The sequence below is a fragment of the Perissodus microlepis genome, chromosome 14, assembly GCF_051167445.1.
Source record: "Perissodus microlepis isolate ML-2025 ecotype Zambia chromosome 14, ASM5116744v1, whole genome shotgun sequence".
Taxonomy (NCBI): domain Eukaryota; kingdom Metazoa; phylum Chordata; class Actinopteri; order Cichliformes; family Cichlidae; genus Perissodus; species Perissodus microlepis.
The window spans coordinates 31259063-31278996 of NC_140474.1; the positions used below are offsets into that span (position 1 = coordinate 31259063).

The 19934-nt window shown below is 40.2% G+C and overlaps 1 protein-coding gene across 1 annotated transcript in view; it reads left to right on the plus strand.

Annotated features, from left to right (window-relative positions):
• Positions 1–5948, plus strand: part of LOC146374219 (calsyntenin-2-like) — a 314916-nt gene extending 308968 nt beyond the window's left edge. The window contains exons 16-17 of the mRNA XM_084951267.1: positions 2686–2870; positions 3210–5948. Of these exons, the coding sequence (XP_084807393.1) occupies positions 2686–2870; positions 3210–3416 (392 nt within the window). The 3' untranslated portion in view covers positions 3417–5948. The remainder of the gene's footprint in view (positions 1–2685; positions 2871–3209) is intronic.
• Positions 5949–19934: the final 13986 nt, after the last annotated feature.

Below are 19934 nucleotides of genomic sequence, written 5' to 3' on the forward strand. Positions count from 1 at the left end.
CAGACGGCCTGACGTATGTAGAATATTTGCAAACGGCAAGATGTGTGTCACATGGTGTGCGTACAGACACACAAGTTACATGAAGGTTCAAGAAGATGTGAAGATCAAAGCCCGTGGATTTAATGTGAAAATCTAGGAGCTAGAGCGAATCAAATGATCAATTGAAGAGTCCTCTGTGAGCCTCAACCTCGTTAAGCAAGCGAGCACGCACACACACACACACACACATGCACACACAGGAGGGACTCGTGGGGAGAGGGCAGGCGCAGAGATGTCGTGTTAGTTCAGTAGGCTCGAGATCAGAGTGGATGAAATAAACATTTTTAGTTCAAGAGAAATCCCTCGGTCTGTGTTGTGGGTATGGTACTAAAAGGGTCTATGATATATCTGTGCAGTCATGTGCTGCATACAGGCCAGATCTAAATGTGTTTAAAGCTGGTGGGGGGGCAGAGCCACTAAACACATGAGGAGTAGGGGGAGCTGCAGGATGACAACTGAGTTTTTAAATTTGGTCTTTTTGAAGTTTGTTTTCATGTTCTAACAATTCCCTTTTAAACACAACAACCACAATACAAACCATATTTGTATGAATCCAAGCCAGCATATCAATTTTAACTGGATATTTAAACAGCAAGCAACTAGCAATGCTTTCTTATGTTTAGTGGCAGCAAAGAGAAACGTTTCATGTGTTGATCATATAGAGGAAAAATTGAATTAAAATTTTAATATTTCATCCACTTTTTCACCCAGTAAGTGACCATATTTAGGCTACAAGGTGTAGCACCAGCTGGTACCCCCATAAACTATTTGGGTGCAGCACAGAGACCCGCTAATTAGTTTGAACAGACTATCAAAATGTTTGCCGAATTTCATGCACCAAAACTGGAGCACAAGCTTCTTGCATGGTCTGTAGCGCACAGAAAGTGCACTTATGTCCCATATTATTGAAGTGAAGAGGCATCAGCAGCGCAAACACAGTTCTGTGACTTGAACCAGCCGATGTGAGGGCAGGCAGAAAGCTGTCCAAACCTGTCAATCGATTGACTTTTTAAGGCTTTTTAAGACTTTTTAAGACTTTTTAAGGCTTAACAAAATCCAAACAGGTTAGTTATAAAAAATTTAACCTGCCATAAAGTTTTCCTTCAGCCTGAACAGTCTTGCTAAAGTCAACAAGACAGTTCAGCCTGTAGACATGATAACTTTATAAACAGTTAAAATGGGAGTCTGTAGAGACTCGCTCATATTTGGAGCCTGCCTCTAGTGACCATTTAAAGCACTACAGTTTTTTGTCTCTTACCATTTCTGCTTTCTATCTTTTAGCCCTAGATGTTGCAGTCTGTTTTCACTATGCACTGCTGTACAAAATCTTTGTATTTTGCTAGGAAAATATCGTTTGTTCTGTTCTCTGTAAAGATGATCCCACACTGCTTAAATAATGTTAAGGTCCGGGCTCTGGGGAGGCCAGTCCATGACTGATAGTGTCACATTGTGTTTTTTCTAAACAGATGTGCTTTTAATGCATTGGACATTTGACTTCCTGCTCCAAACAATGGCAGAACCTCCACCATCTTTTTCAGATGGCTGTTGACAGTCAATGTTGGATCGTCTTAATTTGTACATATTGACAGCATTTTGAACCTAAATTTTCAAAGTTGGACTCATCAGACGTGTTGCTACTGATTTTCAGTCCAGTTCTTGTGTAATCTGGCGTATCTCAGCCTTTTCCCTTCCTTAAGAATGGCTTCTTGACAGCCATCCTTCCACTGGGACCATTTCTCACGAGCCTTCAGTGAACAGTAGTTGAATCAGCTGAAAGTCCAGATACATCTCTCAGGTCCTGTGTCAGGTCTTTGTTGGATTTCTTCCTTTTCCATAAGGATATGACTTTCAGATACTGATCATCTGCTGCTGTAGTTTTTAAAGCCTGCCACTTCTTTTGTCCTCTGCTTATCCAGTTTCCTCAAATTTTTTTAAGGACACACTGCACACCGTGCCGAGATATGCCAAGTTTCCAGCTAATAGCTCTTTGGGAATCACACTGTGAAAACTGTGTTATCTTTGTCAGTTTTCATAGATTCAGCTAAAGAAAAGTGACAAAATGATGTCTTTTTGTAACAAGCTGCTAGTTACGAAGTGTCTAAAGATACGGTTTAGAATGAATGCTTTGGTAGGTGTAGACACAACATTGGTTTATTTATCCTTTGAGTCTAGTGCCTTTTTTATGCTTGAATGATTCATATGTCAGTGTTAAGTGGCTTAAAAAAACAAGCCAACATTTCTCTGAAAATGATCAGATGCAAGGACTGAAAAGGCCAACATCCAAAGAAAAACTTTGAAAGACCTACAGAGATCCTGGATAGCTGTTGCCTAAGACCACTAAAAAAATTACAATAACATTTGGCTCCTTTGGGTGGGATGTTGGGTTGCGTACTGATGCAGGCACAGATTAGTAATATGGTGAGATGCTACTTAAGTGCATTATAAGATGTCTGGAGCTTTCTCATCAAGGACCATAGTACAGTACCTCACAAGGTCTGCAGCATTCAGCTGGCTGTTCTGGGTATTTTGTGCCCGTGGAAGTGAAAGAATAAACCGATTCAGTACATGCTGAAGATTTTCTGACCAAACAGAATTATTCTGATTTCAAGTCATTAAATCCCTGATCTCCTTTCATTTGGTTCTCAGGTGTACCGAGTGCTGCCACCGTGGTAATAGTAATGTGTATCGCTGCCCTGGTGGTGGTTGTAGTGTTGGGCATTTACCGCATCCACCTGACCCACCAGCAGGAGGTGAAGTTGGCAGATGCGGCTAAAGAGGCAGACGTGACCTGGGACGAGTCTGCTCTGACGATCACAGTGAACCCAATGGAGGTAGGAGGGAGGGAACTTCAGGAATTAAAAGGATGCTGTCAGGGAGGGAGCATAGGAGGTACCCACAGTGGACCATGTGTAGTGGGATACTATCCCATTTCTATTTAAGGATAGAAACAAAGGATTGATCCTATTGCGCCACTATTGATCCAAATACCAATACCAGCAATTGGTATCAATGTTGTCAATATTTGGATCAATCTGCCCATCTCTAATGTCTCCTTTCTCTAATGTATTAAACCAGTAAAAGCAATAATTACTGACATGTCTTGTTTCTTGTTTCTTGCTTACTGTCTGATGATTACGTTTGTGAAACTTTGCAAATATTTCTTACCACAGAACTTGGAGGAGCCTCAGGCTGCAGAGGAGGAAGCCAGCGAGGAGGAGGAGGAAGATGAAGAGGAGGAGGAGGAAGACGACGACGAGGACGACATCACCAGCGCTGAGTCAGATGACAGCGAGGAGGAAATAGACGTCCAGCTACCCAGGATGCAACGCTCGACCAAGAAAGGCCAAAATTGGGACAAAACAACAATATCCTATTGAAATATACACACGTACATACACCCTCACACACACACACACACACACACACTCTACAACACATCTATACTCAAATCACATGGCTGAAACAAAAAGACTATGATGTTGATGCTCTAAAAATAAGGTAATATCTCCCCCTACTGGAAGACAACACTTAACCACACACAGACACACACACAGTTACACACACAGACACACACACAGTGCAGTGATTTAACCTTAGCCTTGTCACAGAACCTCCTGTTTTATACAGCTGATAAGAGATAATATGACTCTAAAAGTGCTCCTCAATCACATGACTTTCGTTGTTCTTAGACGAAGAGATCACCAAATTTAGTTCATTCCCAGAGAGATGTCCCATGAATTATCTCTCTCCCATTCCAATGCAATCTTTAGTGAACTCGAGCTGTAGGAGAAGCCTTTTGTCAGTGAAACCCTGCATCATGCATTCAGTTTGATGTGTCAAATTTCACAGTAAGATTTCTGATGTCCCATATAAGAATCAAAATGCAAAACATCCTTTATTTAGGAAAAGTCAATTGCAAAAGTAAAGAAACTGACTATTTTTTGGTTTGTATACTTCATGTTATTTATCAGTCTTTATTCTGGCCTATGTGGCAAAGCCAGGTAATTTTACAGAAATAGCATATTTTAAATGGTACTCAAAAACAAATAGAACAAAAAAAAGGGAAAAAAAGATGATCAATGTGCTGTCACAGACGTCATGTTGAACTAGCCGACAGGGCCTGTGTTCTGGGTTTTTGGGAAAGACAGAGGAGTCTCCTTGTACATTTTTATACGCTCCTTTCTTGTAAATATTGAGTATAGTAGGTGACCCCGACCCACTGAGTCAGCCCCACATTGTCTAACCAGAGACCTTCCTCTCCACCTGTACACAACACACCTCTTCATATGTATGTACACGCCCTGATCCCTTAGCCTGCAGGAGTCTTTCCAGAGCCGAGCCCCAGATCCTCCGTGCGTGTTTTTAGCTCAGTGTTCAGATCATTCTGGCTAATGGCAAACTTGGGTTTGCTCTCGCGGATGTGCTACTGCCTTTGAAATAGGTGGGTTATTAAAAGCTGCACTAGGTGAGATTTTTGTATTTAAAAAAAGAGAACAGCCTATCATTAAACAACAGCAGAAACTCAGTGATAGAGCTTTGATTCAAAGTCAAAAATCCCAGCTGTAAAACACACAATCCTTGGTGCGGAAGCTAGCTTAATGGAATGAAATGTTAGCCGCTAGCTAGTGATTTCAAAAAGGGAAAAACTAAGCTAAAAGAATAACAATAATGTACTTGGACTTATAAGGTGAATATAATACAAATCTAAATAAATTAAACTGTTGCTTCATGTCTGCTGGGTGTGTAGATAGTCAGCAGTTAGCCAACACATTAGCCATATCAATTGTGAATTTCACATCTTGCAGAACTTATCTTGGTACAGCTTTTACTTTGTTACCCATCAAACTACTTTGTAGCTCTAAGGTATTGATCATATTTGGCAGAAATTTCAAGCCTTCAGAAACCTTCAACAGTGACCAGGCCAATAAATAGTCAGGCTCTCACATTATGCATTTAAAGACACTTTATTGTGGCCTAATGGCCTAAACTAGAAAACACAGCCTTCCTAACTGGATTGCTAGTGTCTACAGAGACATCAGATACACACTGCAAAAAAATAAATAAGAAATTTAAAATAGAAGAGGAACTTCTCCAAACTTCTAACTTTGAAAAAAAAAAACGCAGCATTAATGGAAGAAATTTAGGTCTAGAGACTGATGTCACATTACATAAATCCCACCTCATTAGCCAACCCTTGAGGCCACCGGATTGTGAAGTCGCCTCGTGCAACTTTTAAGAGGACAGAGAGTGGAATGCATTTGGCAGTGTCACGTTTGACGCGATCAGAAAACCCAGTCGTGTTTTTTTTTTTCCCACTTTGAAATGAAGGGGCATTAATCACTGTAGCCATCCTCAATTCAGCTTGTCTGTAGTGTTTGGCAGCAAGAATCCACAAATGACCAATGAAATGATGTTTTTGTCACAAGAAAGCTTGTGCGCTATATGCCAGAAATTGATAAAGGGTTCGGTTAAAGTCATAAACACTGGAAAATGTCCTCCTCTAACCTAGTGAGCCTTTGCCAGCTGTCCTGTGGGTATAACTGGGAGAACCTGTTGTATGTGTATACTGTAGCTCTACTGTATGTTCATCTAAAGATCTCATATGTTGTTTAAGAGTTTTCCTCATCTACTGTGACACCTGGTCTTGTGACGCCACTTCCCTTCCTGCACACACCCCTCCTCCTCCCCCCTTGACATCTTTGGTGGATTTTGCATCAGCCCTAATGTTGTCCTGACATTTGTTTTAGAAGAGGACGGTGAAATTAACATCGAAACCTTGTATAATGTGTAAAAGTTTCTTTCTTTTTTTTAGTTTTTTTTTTCTCTGGACTCTTTGGTCTGTTTTCCTTTGGAATGGTCACTACAGCACTTTCTGTAAATTGGCCAATAAAAACTTGTTTTGGAATCTAGCTGTGGGGTCTGTATTTGTGTGACAGTGTGAGTGTTTCTGTGTAGCCAGTAATACATTTTGTGTAACTGCATCCTCTTTGGAGCTCATAATCCTCTTGTGGAAACTGTATGTGAGCAATATCAATTGAATTATGCAAAAAGAACAGTTGTGCACTGTACTAAAAATTAAGTTAAAAACTATTTAAAGGGACTTTTTGTAATCAACTTCTGCACAGTTCAAAAGCTTCATCACCAGGTGGCACGTATGTATGCTGCTGCATTTAAAAATTGTAATCTCTCTTTTTAGCTAGCCCTATTTCCTCTAGATGCTCTGCCTTTTTGCCTAGCCATTAGAAATTACATTGTGTGCTTAATGACTCTTCTGTGAAGGCTTTCCACAAGTTTTAGGGGTGTGTTTATGGGAAATTTCAACCGTTCTTCCAGGAGTGCATTTGTGAGGAGTGCAAGAAGGCCTGGCTCGCAGTCTAATTGATCCCAAAGGTGTTCTATCAGGGTTGAGGTCAGGTCTCTGTGCAGGCCAGTCAGGTTCTTCCACAGCAACTCAGCCATCCATCTCTTCATGGACTTTGCTTTGTGCACTGGTGTGCAGCCATGTTGGAACAGGAAGGGACCATCCCCAAACTGTTCCCATGAAGTTGGGAGCATGAAATTGTCCAAAATGTCTTGGTATGCTGAAGCATTAAGAATTCCTTTCACTGGAAGTAAAGGGCCGAGCCCAGACCATAATATGTCCTCTACCAAACAGTGCAGTCGGACATTTACTGGTCTCGTGGAAACCACCAAACCCAGAATCATTCATCGGATTGCCAGATGGAGAGGCGTGATTCGTTACTCCAGAGAACACGTCTCCAGTGCTCTAGATTCCAGTGGTGCCTTGTTTCACACCCCTGCAGCCCACGCTTTACATTGTAGTTGGGGATGTAAGGGTTGGCTGCAGCTGCTCAGCAAATGAAACCCATTCCATTAAGCTCTCTGTGCACCATTCTTGAGCTCATCTGAAGGCCACATGACGTTTGGAGGTTTGTAGCGACTGACTCTGCAGAAAGTTGGCGACCTCTGCCCACTCTGCACCTCAGCATCTGCTGACTCGTGGCCACCAATTCATGGCTGACTTGCTGTTGTTCCCAATTGCTTCTACTTTGTTATAATACCACTAACAGCTGACTGTGGAATATTTAGTAGTGAGGAAATTTCACAGCTGGACGCAGTACCACGCTGGAATTCACTGAGCTCCTGAGAGCGAGCTGTTCTTTCACACATGTTTGTAGAAGCAGTCTGCATGCCTATGTGCTTGATTTTATACACCTGTGATTGGAACATCTGAATTCAATGATTTTGGATGTGTGAGTGAAGACTTTTGTCCTCAGCACAGCACACAGACATTTTGGACAGTGGGTGTTTCTTTGCATCCTGCTGACAGCTCTAGTTAATTTAGGAAGTTTTCAAGTATAAGAATTCACAATAATTACCTTTAAGCGTAAAACACTCCAGATAAAAAAAATATTCCAGTTAAATTCACAACAGACCCACAACATCTGAGGAGCAAATGTCTCTAAAGGCATCAGTTTAATTGAATGCAATCAGCCATTTTCTAAACTACTTATCCTCTCCAGGCAGAGCTGCGGCGCTGATCCCTACTGGATTACTTTTTTGTTCTTCAACAAAAGACTCAGGGCTGTGTCAAATTAGAAGTGTGGAAAAGCCAGGAAACATAAGTCGGGCTGTACAAAATGCCACTGACAAGGTCTTTGAGTCATTTTTGCCTCTATAAACACTAATCCTATTCATAGTGCCAGGGGCTGGTTAGAGTAAGCATTACCAAAGCCTGTTATTGGACATGTTTTTGTGTGAGAAATTGGAGTTCAATGACTGAACCACCCAACTGTGCGCTCTATCTAATCTTCACCTAAAGAACAAGCCAGCACTGTTGTCGATGTAACTGTTCAATAAGCAGTTTGTAAACGCAGAGCAAGCTGCAGGGTTGGGTGTTCTCCATGCTGCTGAAATGCTGCCCGGCAAAGACAGTCCATCTGGTCAGACTTCATTACATTAAAATTCCTCTGTGGCTATTTGGGTTGTGCTTTTCCTAATTTTGAGATGGCGATATCAAACCTATCCTAGATTAAAAGCATCTTTCCAAGAAGAAGAAGAAGATGAAAATCAGCAGCTAGTGCCACAAAGCAGCTTCTCTTTGTATGACCTGCCACAGCAATTATGAAGGAGGATGTAAGTTAGTAAAGAGTACATCTATGTGTATTACCTCTTTTTCCTGTTCAGCTTAGAGAACTTGCTAAATGTACATATATATTTGCATAAACCAAAACTTGTTTTACTTATTTTCCTCATGGATAGGGTTACTCTGTGTGGTATAAGCATACCCAAGGATAGACAGGCCTTCTGAAGATAGACTAAGCGTCCCAAAAACATTGGTGTGTTCCTGAAATAAACTAGATTTCTCTAGAATAAAACTAAAAATATCCGAAATGAGATTCAGACGAGACATTAAATGACCACAAAAAATGTGAAATGGCTCTAAAGAGACACACTGGCTCTAAAGTGATTTACAAAATGATCTAAATTGAATCCAAACAACCTATAAAGATGCAAAAATAGCCAATGTGAGTTAGAAAACAATCATTAATTTATGCAAAACAATCAGGATTTCACATAAAAATCGTTACAGAGCGACAAGCTGGCCAAATTAAGACAGAAAAACATACAAAATTACTTCAGAAAGGCATAGAATAGCTCAAATAGATGCAAAATAACCATAATGATACACAATATGACCCTAAACAAACCCAAAACGAGAAAAAAACAGTGTAAGATGCGCATCCCAAAATCACATCTATGAACAATGCAGGAGGACCATGTGCAAGTCCATGCCTAATGATGCATGAGTGCACTGTTAGTACTGTTACAGCTAATGTACATGTACATATTACTGAGATCCAATGCAGTGCAAGAAAATGAAGAACATATCTGCTAAGCCCAACCCAGAGACAGTATGTTCAGCGATTTCATTCACAGTGACTTGTAGCTCTGAGCTGCTTGTTGAATGGTAGTCGAGTATATTTTACTTTGTCACTCTTCCCATGTGAACAGCCTCAAAATCTGCATTTAACATTTACTACGGAACTGGGACACTGCTAAGCAAGAGGGAAGATAGCTTCAGGCTGGCAATATTTGCCTCCATGCATTGATCACTGGTTTTTAAATATTAAGTTTGCTGATTTTTGGCTCGGGTTATTATTTCTGTGGTTTCTTTATGGCATCTTTTATTTGAAAAACAGCATCTGTGCAGTGAGATTATCACTAGAAAGATCAAAATTATCTAATATATTTGTATATCATAGACCAGTAATGGGCATATCTAGAAGAGGGGCATGGGGTAGCACCAGCCCAGCCCATTTATGTACACTGAGTATGTCATTGATGTTTGTGATGGGGATATGTGCTAAGCGCTGGAGAGATTGTATATCCAGTTGAATGTCTCCCTCTAGTGGATAAAAACTATATTGCACGACTTTAGCAATTGCAAATGTTCTCCAGTCACACCTGAGCTCACGCAGTCCTGCCACGCTGCTCACACATGTCTTTGTCATGATCATTATCTGTTTTCATATCAGCCTTGAGCCAGTTTGAGATTACCATGGTCTCAGAATACCCAGTGTTACTCAAACTGTACTTTGCACAGCCAAAAATTGGGTTAAATGATGACCCAAGAGGCAGGGCTCTAGAGTGCTACCAATTTGGTCGCAAATACGACCAAATTTTTCAGTGGTGCGACTAAAAAAAAATATTTGGTTGCACCTGTGCGACCAACTGTTCGGGTAGCAAAAAAAAAAAAAAAAAAAAATCTGCAACCTTCCCTGTGGTCAACAACAGACACACATTTTGCCCCTATCGTGGACTAAACCAATCAGAGATAGTAAGGGGCGGGACCTCTCTGATTGGCCGTGGTCCAGTTGAAAGTGCAGGTGGAAGTGGGAGGTGAGTAACTTGAATAAAGCGATATCAATTCATTAAATCCTAAATCGACTTTTAAATATAACTGTGTTTTGCCAGAAACGCCAGATTCTCAGATCAAAGCTCACAAAACCATTTCAACAACAACCAAACAGCAAATGAGAGCAGGTACACGGATTCCACACAAAGACGTAAACACGGAGCGGAACCGACGCATCAGAATTAACTTTGTCTTTCTCGGCTTTCTCACCCGACGGCCCGTAGACGGACACGCTGTCGGAGCTTAGCGATTCTGATGCGTCCGGTCCGCGCTGTGTTTACGTCTTTTTGCGCTGATTCTGAGCTGCAGGTTTTGTCTCTCTCCAACCAAAATTCACCGAGCCAGCAGCAAAAGAAGCAGCAAACTGCGCTTCACATTTGATCAATGTCGTCATGAATTTTGCTGTTTTGCTTCCATGACTATTAAAATCACACTCCATGCACAGCTAGCTCTCTCTCTATCTCTCTCTGTACTTCAAGAACAGTTTCCCGTCTCCAATCTCTGTTTTCTGTATTATTCATTCGCTTATTACCCACCAGTCTACCGTTGTTTACAGCGCTGTCGGCTGCTGTCTTTTTCTTTTCTTTTTCTTTTTTTCACTTAAATGACCTCGGACAAGAAAGCCTATTTTTTCTGTTGTTCAATACTGAAGAAATTTAAACTTTATATGCAGAACATTGTAGAATATTTTTAAGGTTATCTGCTATAAAAAGCCAGACCAGGAAAATCTCCTTCGTGTTTTTCTGTGTTTTATTCTCAGTTACTTTCACACAAAGGCATCTGCTGTGATGTTCACAATTCTGATGGAAGTCAGTTCTGATAAATGATCAGAATTATAATATTTCTGACTGTCTGAGGCTAAGCTGAATCGAATCGGGATGTTGAAAACCGGAATCGAACGGATTATAGAAATCAGTGATGATACCCAGCCCTAGTGAGCAGCCTAGGCACGACAGAAGTGGATGTAGCTGTAATAGGAAAAGAACTATTGCTAACTTTTCTGTTAAGTTAAGGCCTGATCCTTCTCAAAATTCATAGCCAGTGCTCTGACACGGTGTCATCAATCTTTGAATGCTGAAAAAGCACAGTGTATCCAGAAAAACACATTATATTATATAAATTATTATAAAATTTGTGTGCGCCTAACTTTTGTGCCGGTACGCCCATGGCAAAAAGTTAGTCTAGAGCCCTGCCAAGAGGCCTTCTGCTTGCATAAACTGGCGAGAACTCAGCAGCTCAGCAGGAAAGAATTAAAGTATTTGCAAAACTTATCTTCGAGCACAGCAGAGGGGGAGCCCCAGGCGCTGTCACCTTCACTTCTTACTCACAAAGAGATGTTGCAAAAACTAAACTCTGTCAAACTGCTTATTGCACATCTATAATTACTGTCTCTCTAACAGAAACTCTTTTGACCTGAGTTCTCAGGACAGCCAGCGGGGAGAGATGTGGACAGATGTTGCCTTTTGCTTGTCATTGCTAGATGGCGGCAGTCGATGTCAAGGCTGCAAAGTCACGGCTTCCTGTCACTCACTGGAACATCAAGTACGGAGAGGTTGAGGCAGCAGTATATAAATAATGAAGTTCACGATGCCCCAGAAGGAAACAGACTACCTTTATCCCATCATGCATTATTCATTACATTTCTTCCCACTCCAAGGCAGCGAGAATGCATTAATGTTAATGCTGTAATTGTAACCTCGAAAAACTCCCCAAAAAAACACCAAAAGAAAATTACAGCAGGACTAAGGCTTCTAGAGGCACCAGAGAAACTATGATTTTACACACAGAGTCAAATTTCACAATAATTCTTTTATTGAAAAAAAAATTTTCATTTATGTTTTTTAAAAGTGAGCATAAGGTATGTGACAACAAAAGGCAGAAAAATGTAAGCCTATAATAAAGCACTGTGCTATGTGATACTTGGAGGTAATAGTAGATGGTGAAGAAGCAGTGGATGAAGAACTTCAAACAAAAAGGTGTGTAGATCAATCCAAAGATCAATGCCAGCGCTGCATGGTAACAGCTCGATGCTAGCCCAACAGATACTTTGTGTCCCTCGTCTACGTTCAGTAACTCAAACATACGCTAGAAAAAATCTCTGAACCTTTTATGTTGACCATCATGTCACATTTAAACGATCGAAGCTGACCCAAGTAAGGGCTTTAGAGACAGACACATCCAAAAAACAACAACAACAAAAAAACAGTTTCATCAAAATACATGAAAAGCTGTTTTGCTGTGTTAACTAATTACTGTGAAAAGTACAAATCCTGTAAACTAGAAGCAATTAAAATAAAAAATAAAGCATATACAGTCCTACAAAAAGCAAAATAGTTTTATCCAAAACTCACAAAGTGATTGGATGAGAGTCACCTTCAGGCTGCTGACAAACTGCAAACCAGCAACAGGATGAATGAAACAAAGCTGAAAAGGCTTCAGGCTTCCCTGCACATGTGTGGCAGCAGATTTGTGGCATAATAAGGGAAATGTTGTGGAGAAAATACTGTAATGCAAAGACTAATTTCACCTTTCATTTATTCCAAAAATAAATGACTCCTCCCTCTAGTTTTTACCTACATGTCAAGCTGACAGTTTATGTCAAAATTATCACGGAAGCAGTGAAGCAATGGGAGAATGGTAATAGTTAGAGTTACAATCTAACAAAAACATAGAAATGTGGGTTCTTTAAGGATGATGTCATGGTTAGATCAGCTGAAACTGGCTGGCAGTGAGTCACTTGCAGGCTTACTGTAATTCATGGACTGAATATAAAAAAAATGCAGCTTAAGGCTCTGACAAAGCTCAATGGCCTTAAATCTGCATAGCTTTCTAGTCGCACATAGGTGGCAACTCAGCTAAATTCAAGCTGAGTTCCAAGTCTTAATGAGTACAACACGATATTCATTTTGTAGATGAAGGGTTAGTAACTGTGCAAAAGTCTTAAGCTACTACTCATTTCTGTATATTTTGCTTCCAAGGAGCCATTTTCAGAGGAATCTTTTTCTTTTTTTTTTATTTGTGAAGCTACTTATCATTCAAGCATTTAAAAAAAGGCCCTAACTGGATGAGCAAGTGTTATGTCTACACATAACAGAACCCATTTTAAATTGTATCTTTTATCATTATTTGTTCCCTTTTAACCCTCTCAGGCTCAAATTAAACTTTTTGTTGCTAATGCACAACCAAGTCCTGCAGTGGTACTTCTGAGTAAAAAAACTCATAAAATATGTATGTGGGGTAATCAGGTTGTTAGTTTTTAACTGTTGCAAATCGGCAACGCCTGCCTTGAGAGGGTTAATAAAATCATAAAAGTAGTATTTTCAGTAACAGTAAATTTTTCACAAGTCTCACCTTTAATATACCGACAAACCTCCATCCTGTAAATCCATCCAAGGCGGTGGTGTCTATATCCAGGATGACAGACCCAGTAGAGCGGTAGTTAAATGACACTGAGGACTGTGATGAGATGTCACTACTTATTTGGAAAATTCGGTTGCTTCTAAGATGTTCGCATATGGCACCTTTAAGGGAAATGTCAACTTAGGCGAATATCGTCTTTTTTTTGAGTGTGTGTGTGTGTGTGTGTGTGTGTGTGTGTGTGTGTGTGTGTGTGTGTGTGTGTGTACTTGTTTAAATGTCTTTGTGAGGACCAAAAATTGGCATGCCACTATATTTGTGGGGACCAACAGTTACTTGTGGGGTCCAAATGTTGGCCCTCACAAATTTGAAGGTATTTTTGAGACTGAAAATGTGGCTTTAAGAGTTAGGGTTAGGTTATGTTTATGTTTAGGGTAAGGGGTAGGATTAGGCATGTATTTCTAATGGTTAGGGTTAGGCTAACGGGCTAGGGAAATCACTATGTCAATTATTTGATGCCATCACTAAGATGTAAAAACGAGTGAGAGTGTGTGTTTGTACCAAAATCAACAATATCTGCATGTAATCACATTATGGCACAAATGTAACTCCATAAGTTTTTATGTCTTCTTTTGAAAGAGCAACTGGCAAACATGGACCTGAAAAGCAGACAAATTTCATCAGCAGAAATCCTTTGCATGGAGACAGAAACCTGGAAGCAAGCTGTGTGGGACAGTAAACAGTCAACAAGTGGTTAAACTCAATAATCAGATATGCTTCCTCGGGACATGAGTCTTGTAAGCTCTCCAAAAAAACAGGAGGAAAAGGAAAACCATGTTGGAAAAACAACATCAGCTTTGGCAGAACACAAACCAGCCCACAGCTGGGAACAGAAATTACTTTTCCATGTAAATATCCAACAGCTTAGTACGATCCTCCAAAATATCACCATTCCCTGCCAAAACCTCTTCAACTTACCCCTAGAACACTTTAAAAAAAGAACAACTACCGCTCATATGTTTCAGTTTGAACAATTAACATAGTACTAAAGCTAAATACATACATTCGAACTGACAAAGCTGCACACCAGTGAAGTATGTATACAGTGCACCGATAAGTGTGGTTTAGGTGTCTGAGGCAGGGTCAGCAGTCACTGAAACTAGGTTTGTGCTCCAGAGGAAGTTAACTGTGGTGAACTTCTGGCAACAGCTTGCAGAACTGACAGACTGAGTAGCATTTATTTGGATTGCAAAACACTGCATTACGTGCAGAGTAGCATTCAACCTCTTGATCTCCACTGCCGCGGGCTTCTGAACTTACTGTGGTGTAAACAGGGTACTTTTTTTAATAGAACAAGCTGTGGCAGGTTACACAGATGACATATTAGATCACTAACTTGGCAGATAGAGTGAACATGACTGAAGTAATTTCAAATCAGCTCCACATTTCTCCGTTGTCCTCAAAAACAGCAGCAAACAAAAAAAGTTCTGTTTTTAGTTATTTCCTGTTTTTGGTTTCCCACCAACTACTGACAGTCTTCAGTGGTACGATCTCTTCTGTGCTCAGCAGCTTGGCATACTACGAAAGAGTGAACTAAAAAGCACCTTTCAAAACACTCAAGGTCACCAAAACAGCTGAGTTCAAAAATACCCATCAAGTCAAAACCATATTTACGATATTTAAAAATCACTAAGAAGAGCTTATTGAACAGGTGAGTGTGAGAGACAGACAGAGGCAATTAATGTTGCAAAGATGGAAGGATCAGGACCTTGTAGTTTTACTGATGTGCACTGTGTTCTTTTCGATGTGCGAAAAGAAAGCATACTATCCAAGAATGACACCCTGACTCTATATCTGAAAGGCAGGGAGAAACTAAGGAGTTGTCAACAGAAAATGAAAAACTATTACATTTAGATAAAGTGAATTTGGTGCCAATGAGGAAAACCTCACTTTTATTGCTGTTTTATTAGAGAAGATTGCAATAGAACAAAGATTTGATTTCCTGGAGGTAAACACTGAGGGCAGTGGGTGGGATAGTGGTAGTAGAGTTAGTAGATAGGTAGAGCTGGGTGTCATCTGCATAACCATGGAAACTGATATGACCAAGAGGAAGTAGATAGTAGATAGATTACAAATAAAAGAGGGCCCAGGAGAGATCCCTGGGGGACTACAGTATAACTGGAAATGAATTTAGCAATTCTGAGTTGAATGAACTGAGTGTGGCCAGAGAAATGAGATCTGTGGGCCACAAAACAAAAACAAAAAACCAAAGAAAACAAACAAACAAACATAAACTGAGCTGAAAGAGCTTAAATGCTCTGTTGAGCTGAGTGTGTTATCAATTACAGCAGCTCAAAAGAAAACTAGAAATTACATGTATTTTCCATTGCTGACGAGGACACTGTCTTCTCTCTGCTTCCTTCTGCAAATCAGAAGCTGGTGTATATTCACAGTTTACAAGCACAGAAGCACAATAACTTTCTTCCATAATCATCTTTTAAAAACCCCCACCTTCTTACACTGGATTAGTCATTTGACAAACAATTACAGTCGTTCACACTCCAGTGGCCAGCAGCACCACACCATTTCACAGTCAAGCACGCTCTAATCCACTTTGCTCTAATTACGAGGCCACCATAAGAGAGGTGCCTGGAAAATGAGTTATGCCTCTCATAAATACAGCTAATCAACATATAAAGTAACTTTGTGCTCACCAGGTTAGCTCATAGGTTAAAAGGACAATCTACTTCCTTTTTATTAGTTTACTCTAAATAAGGTCCACTGACATAATCAAAAGAAAGCTCTGAAATTCAAGTTACTATATACGTCATTTCCAACTAGTGCAGAACACAAAATAAGCTTATGGGAGAGGACATTGCATCACCCCCAACCCACCCCCTCTTATTTGGCTTTCCATACATCTGATAAAATCAAGACTTAAATATAAAATGTGTAGATTACAGTAGATTGTTTCTACAGTAGTTCAGTTTTCTTACCCTTCGCAATTCAAATGTATAATCCTAGCTACAGCGGACAAACAACTCTGGTCCCCGGTTTATCTTTAGTGAACGTAGGCTATCAGTCCGATGTTTACCTCAGCTGTCACATATTTACTCCGGAAGAGGCTGTAAAACTTTGTGAAAGGAGCCGATATAAGCTGAGGAGTCAATGAAACTCACTCATGTCTGATGGCAGTGATACTGAGGTGACTTGCTGAGACTATCCTGAACTTTTCCATCGGTAAGCACTGCTATTTTTGCTGCTGTTAGTCTCTAATGCTGTTAGCATCAGAGGTGGGACCAAGTCATTGTTTTGCAAGTCTCAAGTAAGTCTCAAGTCTTTATCCTCAAGTCACATGTCAAGTCTCAAGTAATGTCAGGCAAGTCAGAGTCAAGTCTCAAGTCACTGGTGTAAAAGTCAGAGTAAAGTCACAAGTCTGAAACTTTGAATTTCAAGTCCTTTCGAGTCTTTAAAAAAAACGAAAAATGTTGCAGTTATATGCTAAATGTAAATATTAGACCATGTGATTTTTAAATCTCTGTTTTTCTCAACACACGACGAAATAGTGAACTTAGAAAATATACACAAATTGTGAAATTGCTCCTCTATAAAATGCAGCTCAATTAAACTTAGCTCCAAGAATAATTTTCACCGACAATTCTGAGATAAGCTGCATGTTATTCTTGGATGCGCTTGTAGGACCGGCTTTAAAATAGCATGACAAAAATATCATACACATTAAAGTTAGTTGACATCACAAAGTTAGATGAAGTCAGCTATCTCATCGTAGCAAAAGACAAGCACCACCTACCATTCGTTATGCAACTTCAACTGTCGACAAAGTTGGAAGTTGTTCCATCTCCGTCTGTGATTCTCTTCTTGCATGTTTTGCATATTTCGTTCATATTTCGTTTTTTTGTGGACTACTTCATAGTTTACCTGGGGCGATCGTGGCTCAAGAGTTGGGTGTTCGTCTTGTAATCGGAAGGTTGCCGGTTCGAGCCCCGTCTCGGTCGTTGTGTCCTTGGGCAAGACACTTCACCTACCGCCTACTGGTGTTGGCCAGAGGGGCCGATGGCGCAATATGGCAGACTCGCTTCTGTCAGTCTGCCCCAGGGTAGCTGTGGCTACAACTGTAGCTTGCCTTCACCAGTGTATGAATGTGAGAGTGAATGAATAGTGGAATTGTAAAGCGCTTTGAGGGGTCCCGAAAAGCGCTATATAAATGCAATCCATTATTATTATTACCTGAAAAAAATAACTCCTTGCAGCATTTTTGAGCGTTTTTTTTTTCTTCTTAAAAAAAATCTGGTTAATTTGATTGGCTGTGCTACAGCTCACGCACACATATGTACGGAGTGTGGTTTGAATAAATGAATGAATGAATTGAATTAATGGTGCACAATTTCTATACAATATGCGTGTTAAATTTTAGATTTGGGGTGAAATATCAAGTCTTTTCAAGTAAACCGGTTCAAGTCCAATTCAAGTCCCAGGTCATTGGTGTAAAAGTCCAAGTCAAGTCACAAGTCTTAGAACATTTTTTTCAAGTCAAGTCTAAAGTCATAAAATTAATGACTCGAGTCTGACTTGAGTCCAAGTCATGTGACTTGAGTCCACACCTCTGGTTAGCATTACTGAAACTCTCATTGAAATGGGTCTAACGTTGTTGTACTTAATGAATAAACTCTGATAACATGTCAGATTGTAACTCTTTATCAGAGGGAAAGTATGGTTTTTAGGACCTTCAAGCCTAAAATATATAATAAAATATAATATCAGCTCACAACCACCTGTTTTTATCGCTTAGCTGGCTTATTGTCAGCTGCCTGGAAATGGGTGGGTCACATATCCAATCTGACATAAAGTAACTGCGACAATGACTTGATGCTTGAGATGAAGAGGAAGAGGATGAGGTGGAAATGAGGGAGGAGAGAGCAGTTGAGGAAAGAAAGACATAATGAGAAAGAGATTTTTTTTATTATTATTATTTACTTGTGTATGTTTAGGCAATTTTGGGTCATATTTTCATCCTTTTTGATCTAATTAATTACATCTTTTGGTTTTGCCTTAATAACCTTAACCTTTGTGTTTGAACATATATTCTGCTTACAATGGTCTTTTAAGACTGTTGTCCTGGAAATCTAACCTCTGTTGCTCTAGAGGAGCTTGGTCATAAAAATCTGACAATGTAATGCTGATGTCATCATGGCCGGGCTACATTTATTTAACACAAACCAAGAGCAGTTTGAAAGATGTGGCTATGGTCTAACGATGAGATGTGTTCGTTTGCATCATGGGTCGTTTTAAAGTCGAAACATACCACAGAAATATTGATCTACAAAAATCTGATAATTTATTATTTAATTTAATGTATATCTGCAGATTCTGTTTGACAGAAGTCACTCAAGGAGCATGAAACTAGTGAATAACCACTTGAACTTTAATCAAAGCCAGAAGTGTTGCAGTGATGGCAAACAACCAAATGGTGGCAGCAGAACTGTAGAAAATACTACATCTCACTGTTTCTCATTAGAGAGAAAAGAGCAGGCCTCTGATTCATGATGCATTTTACGAGTTTTTAATGAATTAACAAGTTAACTAGACTCAAAAGCAACTTAAATTAACAGGACCTTTGCAGCTGCTACGTGTTCAAAATGTGACAGTTGCAACAATCCAGCGTGAAAGGAGCCGTTCTGTTAACAAAAGAAAAAATTAAGAAAAAAAAGCAGACATCTGGGAGTGTTTACTTTGAAAAAACAAAAATAATAAATGAAGAGAGAGAGGCTTTGTTCCTTTTACTGAAATCAAGCCACAAAGCAAAACCGTATAAGAGCATTAGCGGTCATGATCCTAAATCCCCCGGCTGTTATTGGCTGGGTGCTTATTTACATAAGGTGTAGCGGGCACAGCACTGGAGAAACAGGACAGGCCAGTGGGCACAGATGACGCAGTGCAGTGACGTCACAGCGAGGGTGTGTAGAGTTGTGGAGGATTTTTTTTTTTTTTTAAACTTTTGGCACAGAGTCGGTCACCAAAGAGGCCGCCGCCGTCCCTGCTGTGTGCTCCAATCAGATTATGAGGTCCAGTGTTCTGATAAAGGTGCCAATTCACACACGCACAAAATTTAAATACACATATCTGAGCATCACATCGCCTCTAGGCTGTGGCCACTAATCAAAAAGGTGCGCGCCCACGGATCTGTTCTCATTATTTTTAGAAGCACCTTTCGCAGCAAAGGTAGTTTGTTTTTACCTAACAAGCAGCAGGTGACATTTGAAAAGGTTGAGATAGCAGGCAGGAGGCCCGACTGGAACCCTTTGGAAAATATTAGCAACCACACACCAACTTCATACCACCTCCTTTTACACTTTAAGACACTTTTTTTAACATTGTTGACTCCTCAACTTCCTCTTGTTCAATCGAAGAAATGCACCGAAGCTGAAAAGAATGGAGGGTGATGCTGATGGCTCACAGGCCACAGACAGAAAAAAAGATGGAGGAGAGATAAGAAGAAGCACCACACTGTTATTATTGAGCCTCACACTGAGTTCTCCTGCTGAGAGTGTGCGCGGCACTCAGATAAGAGTATGACTGATGCATACCTTCACATAAGTAC